This window comes from Podarcis melisellensis (genome assembly GCF_964234715.1).
Source record: "Podarcis melisellensis genome assembly, chromosome: 1".
NCBI lineage: Eukaryota > Metazoa > Chordata > Lepidosauria > Squamata > Lacertidae > Podarcis > Podarcis melisellensis.
In genome coordinates this window covers 69,538,136-69,548,314 of record NC_138528.1, presented here as the reverse complement: position 1 = coordinate 69,548,314, position 10,179 = coordinate 69,538,136, and the positions used below count along the sequence as shown (strand labels likewise).

Sequence of the window (10,179 nt, the reverse complement as noted above, 5' to 3'; positions counted from 1 at the left end):
AAAGCACAGTAATAGGGGAAATGACTCTCATTTTCATTTTTTAGGCCCTGTAATTTTTCTAGATGGTAAGGGGGAAAGTCCAGGAACAAACACCTTATTTTGCTAGCAGATCATCAGAAATGGTTGCACATGTAGCAACCAGTACACCCTACAGCGATGCTACCATATTTAAACAGGTCTGGAAGCGAACACTAAGGAACAAATGTGGGTGTACAGCAGTGAGCAGCAGCCAACATTACTACTATCTCAAAGCACAACTGAGTGGCATAATTGCTGAGGAACTTAGGAGCACACATTTTCAATGGTGAGCTTCAAAAACACTGCTCATTCTGCAAGTGCTCTTTTATCTACACACCACCGTTTTGTGAACATCTTGCTAACATATCCGCAGCTACAGCAGAAATAATATTTGGAAAAAGACAATAAAATTCCAAAACTTGAAGTTCAAAACAATATAAATTTCAATGTCATTTTAAAAAGCAAATTATCTAAATGTGTAATCACGTGGGATTCAATTGATGCCCTTGTGCTCTGTGGCAAGAGATGGGGATTACTACTTTGCAATAACAAAACCCAATGCCTGCTTCAATGGTACTCCTAAACCTTCCATACACTGTGGCATATTTTAGAAATGATCTTTTCACAAGATATGACCAGAATTGGGACAGGTTCTATGTGTTTTGGGGGGCTTCTAATCATTAACTCATTCATGGTTGTTGTTGTTTTTAATAAGCAAACAAATAACTTCAGTACAGATTTAAAAGAAAATGACTTTCAAAATAAAACAAAATCTAAAGTAAGAACATAAGGAGACCCCTGATGGATCAGACTGAAGGCCTGTCTAATGCAGCATTCTGTTTCTGGCAATGGGCACCCAGGGGCCTATGGGAAACCTGCAAGCAGGACTTAGACAACGGTACTGATGTTCTTTAAACAATGGGTATTCAGAGGCATGGAAGTAGTGTAGGAGATTCCCTATCACTATCCCTGTGATCATTCATAACCTGAGGCAGGTCCTTCTTCAAAGGGAACAAATCTCCCTTCTCTTGATACCTTGCGTCTCCATGGAAGAGTTTGATGGATGCACCTTCTCCTCAGAGGAGGTCTGCTCTGTCACAAGAGGACTTGGCCTCAAATCCTTCCTCATCCTCTACTGTCTGGAAAGGGTTTCCTGCCTCGTCAAGTCTGGGCACATCTGGGGGAAAGGAAGGGGACTTCCTCAAGCAGCCTCTTATGCATAGCCTCCTCCCCTTCAGAGTCCTCATTCCCATCTTCTGGTGCCCTCTGGCAGCCCGCCATTTCCCCAGGTCAACTTGGCATTTGCCACCTGCCAAGCTGCTTCTGCAAAGAGGTTACTTAAAGAGCCTACCTGAGGAATGTGATGAAAAAGAACCAAGGCTCCCTGTGGCGATCACACAGGGTCCCCGGACGTTTGACGGTCTATTGATCCCTGTGCCACCACTGTGATTGCTTCCCCGCTGCCACCAACCCGTTTCTCTCGGTACACACGGAGTCCAGACAGTTGTTAACATTAAATCAAATAAGCAAGTTTATTTTATAAGCATTAACAAGGTTATGGTTTCAGATAATTTTTCTTGACAGTTTCTTAATCTTAGTTTCTTTACCGGCCTATACCTTCCTAATAACTTCTAACTGATTATCCCAATTATCTGTCTGACTCCTCCTAACAGTTTCTCTCACTCTCTCACATCAAAACTAGACCAACCCACAGACTTATCATCCCTCTTCCTTCTCCAACTCCCAGCTGACTTCCCAACAACTCTAACTCCTCCCCTTGGTTTCCCACTGGCCAATCACACTAATTTAACCCTTTCCTTATGACCCACCTAGGAGGGCAAACGCCACACTCCCCACCTCTCATAATAAGCAGGGAAAGAGTCTTTAAAAAGCTGCGCTGACAGCTGCCAACAACAGCAAGCTTCTTGCAACTTGTTCCCCTTCCAAGATCAGGGGATCCAGTTCCTTTTCCAGCACCAGTAGTCCAAGATGGGATCTTCTGTGAAGTTGCCCAGCCTTGCCGATTCTTTGTGAGTAAATGTGAAGGAGGAGTGTAGAGAATAGGCTGCGGTAAGTTCAGTTTTAGAGCTACAGGGTTCGGTTTTATTTTTGTATTCTGTTTGGACCTCTGCCAGCTTTTCTCCTACCTTTATTCTGAATAATTTGGCTCTTTGCCAGCCTCAGGGCTTTAGAATCCCCATGTGCTGAAATGGTTGGCATTTGGGCTATTGGGAGTTTAGGATTGGACTGTGAGTAACCAGCGTACTCTTCTGAGGTCTGAGAAAGTGTGGGCTGCTGCTACTAAACCACAAAGGTCCAGGTTGAACAAAGGAGCACTGGGCCACTTTTAATAAGTCATTGTGTTAATGTGCCTCAGCAGTAACTACAGGAGAGTAAGACCCACTGGGAGCAGTGCAGGTCTGTTGTGCTACATATGTCACCCTCTTCTCACTGCCAACACACTCCTAGGGCTCAGGAGGAACCATGGTATGAAAGAAAGTAATAAAATAATAAATAAATTAAAATTTTCCACCTGCGATGTTCAGAAGCTTTTCAGCACTAAGGAACATCCAGAGGTGTTACCCGCATTTTGACTACATGTATTGATTATATTAAAAGCCCTCCTTATAACAAATGTCCAGATATAAAATCTGCTTGAGTATGGTGTACATATTTGGTTATTATTCTAATTAATCTTTTAGCAAGTGAGGCAGCAATGATATTAGAGACCTGCTTCAGAAGAGAGATCAGTCAGCAGAAAGTAGTCTTATATATCAAAGTAATGTTAGCATCATTCAGTGAATCGTAAAGTTAAAAAGGCCATCAGCATTTATTAAAGAAAGGTATCTGTGGGATGAAAAGTGACTAAAATCTGAAAGTGTCTTGCTAAATACTGTGAGGCCACCATCTGAACCTGGTAGTTTATAAAGTTTCTGTTTTTGAGAAATATGTTATTAAACATGTCTAAGGGTGTTTAATAATGGTCCATCTTCCTGAGCGGCACCTGATCCAGTGCTCAGAGTTGCTCTGATCTGATCCAAGGTGATCCAGAGCCAACCTGACCCAGATTCACACTTCAAACCTATTTGAGGCCTGCACAATCATGTGTCCTTCTCCTCCCCACCAACTGTTTAATCATGGGTTTAAACCCTAATTAGAAATGGTCAGTGGCAGGAGATGCTAGTCTCTTCCTCTTTCCTCATTGCCAGACCAACACTGCCCTTGCGACAGTCCCAGATCACTCTGGGTGGACCCACCCTGGGGCTGCCACAACCTGATCTGACCAACTCCCAGATAGAACCAAATGTGGTTTGATGTCCAAGCCTCAGACAGATCCAGTTCACAGCTGTAATATCTAACATTCTAATTTATCAAAAGCTTTTTTAATTGTGTAGGACACACCTATTCAGTCTCAGAAGCAGGTCCCACTATGTTAACAGAAGAAAGGGCCAGTGGGAAGCATGCCAGGTTGGGTGCAGCTGCTTGAAAGGGAGCCTATGTCTTCTGGATGCTTGAGACCACCCTGAGCATCTTCGAGGAAAGGCTGCTCCCAGTTTGGCTCTGAATGCACAAGGCTCATCCGGGGCTTTGAGCATGCAGCTATCAATCCCCAATCTTCCACCCACCTTTGGAGCTGGGGTGGTGGCAGGGATTGCCACACAACTGCCGGGGAATGTCTGCCCACCTCTGTAGCTCCAGAGGTGGGATGCAGGCTGGCTTTTTCACACAACTAATGAAAGCCTCCAATTTATTTTTCCAAGCACACACCCTTGATATTTTTAAACCGTTCTGATTATTTCCTTTTTTGCTTTTTAAGAAAAGGATAACAATCCTAATGATACTTACAGCCCTCTTGCCATACCCCTAGATAGCAAGTCCAAATGTCCTTTTTATTTATATCATGCACTTTATGTAGGACTACAGAAAAAGTTTTTGATCATTAATCTCTGTTTTATTGCAGGAGTTTGCACTGTTTTAAAACCTGCCCTTTTCCAGCAGAGTGCTCTAGGAATTCACTAAAGCTGGCTTTCATTCTGACTGAGCTCAGCTCTGAAAAACAGAAATGATTATAAATGCAGGTTGAGCTATATTAATTGTTATTAGAGGGTGAGCTGGCATTATATTTCAATAGTTTGGAAAGGCTGAGCAAAATCTATCTAGAGTGCAATTCAGTTATCACTTATGCTTAAGTGTTCTGACAATTTGATTTATATACTGCCCTTCATCATTAAATCTCAGGGTGGTTCACAGAATCTTGTTTGGATGAAATTTAAGATTTCAAATAGCGCTATTGCCCAGCCAACAGTAAAGTTAGTTGACTGGCAGCGTAATGCAAGCCCCGCCCTCTTGCCCTGGGCTGCAGGGGGTGGGGCTGGATTGGACAGAGCAGCCCTTCCGGCCATTGCCTGCATAGTGCTGTTATCACTCCGATATGTGGATTCCACTTCCAACTGCTGAATAGGTGGGGTAGATGTGGTAGTGGCAGGCTTGCCACCAGCAAAATGCCACAAAATGTTTTTTTCCCCTGATGGCAGGAAGTGGCTGAGCTGCCCCAGAACCCAGGCCCAATCTGGGCTTGAGCACTGTACCAACTCCAGGCTTTTAGTGACCTGTAATCTGCCCACCCACCCACTGGTGGTTGTTCCAATCCAGGCAGCAAGGATTGCGACCTAAACATTTGAGTTTTAATTGAGTAATTGACTCTGCATAGATTTGCTTGTAAGCAAAACCAATTATTTTGAGATAGATATTATATGGTTTGCTTCTAGACACACAGCAGGCAAAGGAACATCAAATCTTGTATTGTGTACTCTGGCTGACAGAAGCTCTCCTGGTTCTCAGGTAGACATCTCTCTACTTTACCTGCTCCTTTTTATGTGAAAGTGCCAAAGCTAGAACCATTTGTATAGAAAAGAATGTGCTTTATGGCTGAGCTACTGTCCCTCCCCATCATTTCAGAAGAATGTTAATGTTTCTTCCAAAAAGAGTACAAGCTAAGTGGGCTTTAATCAGGCACACAGTTCAAGGACTTACTGCCCAATGCAATATGGGCTGTATGTAAAGTGAAACTAAAATGAGCAGACAACAGATAACCTGGTCATGTGACTGGACTTCAATTACTATTGTATTTTCATCTAATGTGTGGTTACTGCAAGCAGGAATATTTACCGTGTGCTTGTTATTTTGCAAAGTGAAGAACAACAATTGTTTATAGAAAACCATCTTTTAATTCTTCAAAGGTTTACATACAAAGAAAAAGTAGACTCTCTCTTTTTTAAATGAACACCTAGCATTAGCACAATATTGTAAATATAAAATCTGTTGTGTCACATTTCTAAACATGAATCCTGAGTAAGAGTGGAACATATTTATAATATTATTGACTAAAAGAATACAGTCCCTTCATTATCAAAAGTGAGATAGCTTTTGTGTTCTATTACAGAACAATGAAAACAAGGCAACAGGTGTTTATTTAGCAAACTAGCCTGGATATTCACTGCAAACCTGAACATTTTCAAAATAAAATAAAATGGCAGGTTGTGCACCACAGTAAAAAGCATCAAATTGATGCACATGGGATTAAACTTTAACCACAAAATCCAGAATTAATCTATTCTGGTTGCAGTCATCTAATGGTTAAATCAATCCAAGAAAACTTAATTAATAAAACAATTGCAAATCAAACAGGTGTAAACTGTAACATTCATACTGACACATATGAAACAGTGATTTTTGAATCCACATTAAAAATAAAATACAAATTCCAAAACATGTATTGGTATTCAGCCCAATTACTGGTAGGTCCTATAAACAAAATACTTCTGGTGACTTTGTAAAATAAGGCAGCTAAATTTTCCCCCCCTCAAAAATGGTATATACTACTTTAATATTAAGAAGCTGTTTTCAGCAAGACAGCAAAACAAGGTATTTGAACACCAACTTGGGCATAAGATCTTTGCATCATGGAATGCAATATTCAACCTTTGAATAAAGTTTTCAAATTCCATGTGGTAAAAGTGCATAGGAGTGGGATACTGTTAAGAGAAAATATGTCCTTTCACAGTATTCAAATCTCTCTTACAGTTATGTTCACTGTGTCAGTCTAAAGTCAGCATTATGTGAAATAATACATTATTTCTGGAGCAGTGCTGTACATCATTCTGAAGGCTTCTTAAAATGTTTTTTCTGCTCCTTGATGTCGTTCTTCTTCTTCATCTGCTTCTTCAATAACCTGAATTTCATCTGCTTGACATAAGGATGTATTCTCTGACTGTTTACTCTCTTCTGATTTATTTAGTTCTTCTTCTTCAACTATTTTCTTCCATACTTTATGATTTTCATTCAAATGGTGTATCAGCTGACAAAATATTCGCTGCCTGCTTTTTCTTCTCTGTAGTTCTGCCAAAGAGGGAAATGCCACTTTTCAAAAGAGAACTAAACAAGTATGAAACACTTTCCTTATGCTTAGGAAAGTGGTGATACTGAACCAACCTGAATGGCTATGAATACACCTTTGTCAAGCATTCTAGCTGATTAAACAGGGAACAGGATGCCCTTAAAGGAGAATGGTCTGTGTGCTCAGAATGATGATGAAAGGCGAGCTTTGTGAGATGGCAGGAAGAAAGGACCTGGGTAAAGGGAACTTGTAATTGGAAATGGGAATATGAAGGAATTTGGTGCAATGTTTGAATGAGCAGCACAGATGCAAGGGAATTCTGCTGGTGAAATGGGGCTTTCCCTCTCACCTGCAGCCTCACGTGCACCCCCAAGATATGTTCCAGAGGGTCAGGGGACTCTATCAAACAGATTGCTGGTGTTCAGGGAGGAAGAGAAGATGGGGAAAGTTCACTCAAGCAGCTTTGAACTTTACCCTTTATAGATACTTGTAATGGTGATATTTTACTATGATATCTGGATCATACAACAATTTATTTATATGCCTCCCATCTGCTACTCTAGGCAGCTTCCAACAAATGTAAAAAGTTAACTAGATCCAAATCCATTTAAAATTCTGTATGTAGTTTAAGTATTTAGACTTACTTGTGCTTAAATCTTCCATCTCATCGTCTTCACTGTCCAACTCTTCTTCATCATAATCTTCAGAGCTTTCCATATCATCTTCTTTTTCATCAATCCACTGGCCTGGAAGCAAGCCAGCTGCATCGTAAGAGTTACAGAGAGGACCAACAATATGAGTAATAAAAGATTCTTGTAGTTTTGCAAGTTGAGGAGAACGTCTATCCATAAAAGGGCTAATGGGTAATCCCAGACTTGCCTCTTCATCTCCCTGTAAATTCATAAATACAAACACTTAGAAAAGCTTGGGTATCAGTGCAAAGTTTGGTAACTGGAGCACATAAAACAAAAACAAACAGCCAATATTTCAATAAGGAGTTGTGTTACATTTGCTCTAGTCTTATAGAGCATCACAAAGAACACATTATCAGCAGATATTTCCTTATGAAACTACACTGTAATCACACTTTCTAAGCAGCAGTCATGGAATATATAAAGCTGATTTTGTGCCATGCCCAGCATGTAAATACCATATTTAAATAAGTATTGCTACAATCTACAGCTGCCATATGCTGATAGCCAGTAATCATTGGTCATGAAAACAGACTTTTGCATGATGATACAACTGGATACAGTTGTACTTTTCCTACTAAGCTATAGTTATGCCATAGTATAGTTAGAAGCTAAGATATGAAAGCTAGGAGCTAAATGGCACCTTAAACTTTGGTTATGGGCGCAACAATGGAAAGCCCAGGGCTGCTGTTTTATAACAATACAAAGCTGAAAATGAATGAACAGCAGCTAAAATATTATGTTCATTTTCCACATGGTTTAGTCCTTCCCCTGCCCACCCCCCTAATAATCTTAAGAGGGTCTCCAGTTTTCAAAGAGTAGGTGGAAGTGCGGAGGCAGAAAAAGGTCCTTCTTTCCTTCCATTCTGCAGTTTTAATCTGAAATCTTAGGTGCAGTACTGCGCCCAGAGCTCAGAAACTGCTCTCCCTAATGAAATTCCGTTGCAAAATGCACCTAAAACAATGGGAGTTTCAAACACTGCCGATAGCCCCTAGTTGGATGAGTAGTAAATCCAACTACTTAGTTCAAAAGGACACTTAAAACAGTTTTATACACACACGTATTAACTTAAATTAAGAAAATTATCTAGGAACCAACAGTTAATCTGTGAGAAAGCTGTGATAGAAGTTTTCCAGAACTTTTATGAAAGATACACTGTGCAGATCTTTTTGCATAATTAAACCATTTAAACAATGTCCTGAGTGATAAAAACCACTGGGTGCCCCTTGTTTGTTGTTTGACAGGTGATCAGTTATGACCAAGTGGAAGAACATGGTATTCTCCAGGTGCTATACAGAGGCACTTGCAGCAATTATTAAAAAGATTACCAAGGAAAGTGAGAAGGGTTCACAATCCATTTTCTCTCAACAAAGATAACTCATCAATTAACTTCAGGTGCTAGAAAATTCCCAACAGCCTAATGCAGCTGCTTGGAAAGGAGGAAAGCAGGAATGCATTTTGTCTTAAAACCACCAACATCCCACCAAACATAGTGGCCTTGTCCACACATTAATGCTAAGTCAAGTTTTGTTTAGGCAAAGTGCAAATTGTTTGAATATCTGACTGGCCCAACCCAGCAGACTAACCACAGTTTGCTTTCTGGCAGCAAACTATGATGTGAAGCTATGGGGTAGTATCCAACACTGCATGCACAGTATTCCACTCATGCACTGTGACTTCCCTTTCCTCTCCCTGCAAATTTCCTCCCTAACCCCCTGGGTGACATTTTGAGGGTACAAGTGGGACTGCAGGGAAGAGGAGGGGGACACTGCATTGCACAAGTGGAATCCTGTTGCAGTAGCAAAACAGCAGAGTTGGAAACAAAGCAATGCTGCTTATTGGCTTATGACTTGTTTTCATTCTGGTTTGGCACTATGTCTGAACTCAACAGCCTAGCTGAACCATGATTTGACTGGCCCACCAACTCAGATGCTCATCAAGTAACAGAAGCACAAGGCAAGAGTGGCTGGAAAAGAAACAAGGGCTTTGGAGAAACAAGCTATGGCTTGCTTGCTCATCTGTGAGATTACTTGTAGTTTGTTGGAACATCACATGGTTAGAAAAGGCCATGGTCTAGCCACTGTTTTTGACAAGTATTGAGTGACTCCTCTGCCTGTCTGTGGAATTCACTGAAAGAGTATAGAATTATTAGCACATTTTCATATGCACATATCTATAGAGATAACTAAAACATATGAATAGAATTATTTAAACTACAAATCTTTCAAAAATTCTGATTTCCCAGGCCTACCTGCTCATAAAATTCATTGACAATGCCCTCTGTCCATTTCAAGTGCAGATCTCTAACTTTTGCTGGACCATTGATATCTGCAAGCTTGATGCATATCTGACACACTAATAAACGGTCACTCTCATTACTCCATTCTATACCATGACTGTTTACATCATTAGCCTGTTTGGAAGAAAAAAACAGTTTTTAGTATTTTGGTTTACTAACGTCCACAGTCTATTTCTTTCATTAGATTCAGTGGACTTGGCATTCATCATATAAGGAAGAGCATTATTTATTTTATACATTGTGCAGCACAATCAATGCTATTCATGACTCCCAGTTCAATGGGTCTCCCTCTCCAGTAAGTGTATGGAAAATAGCAGCTTTAGGCTGCTGTTGTAGACACACCTGCCTGGGAGAATAATCTTCCCTCATGTACCTACCTGACTGCTTGATCTGCAGTTTTACAAGTGCCATATAATGTTTGTTCCATATCTATGAGGAATTAATATTTCAGTATGGCATCCATGCTTTGGAATTTCTGGCCTACGAATACTATTGTTATAGTACTGCATGCTTGCTAAAAAAATTATTTCAGCAAATGAATGCAAATGTAAATTCTGTTAAGCTTATCTGCATGTTGTTGATAATTATTATAATTCAGTACATCACTTAAAAAGATTTTTTTGACTTGGTGGTTAAAAAAACTTACCGCATTTTTCCATGTATAAGACACAGCCATGTATAAGATGCCCCCTATTTTGGGGGACTCAAAATTAAGAAAACATCCCCCCAGCATTACCCGTGTATAAGACGAGCCCCAATTTTAAACCTATTGT

General features: G+C 40.4%; 1 protein-coding gene across 1 annotated transcript in view; it reads right to left on the bottom strand.

Annotated features, from left to right (window-relative positions):
• Positions 1–5,880: 5,880 nt before the first annotated feature.
• The window catches only part of PDE3B (phosphodiesterase 3B), a 48,931-nt gene continuing 44,632 nt past the window's right edge, over positions 5,881–10,179 (bottom strand). The window contains exons 14-16 of the mRNA XM_081925917.1: positions 9,359–9,520; positions 7,060–7,306; positions 5,881–6,417 (exon numbers count right to left, since the gene is read on the bottom strand). Of these exons, the coding sequence (XP_081782043.1) occupies positions 6,191–6,417; positions 7,060–7,306; positions 9,359–9,520 (636 nt within the window). The 3' untranslated portion in view covers positions 5,881–6,190. The remainder of the gene's footprint in view (positions 6,418–7,059; positions 7,307–9,358; positions 9,521–10,179) is intronic.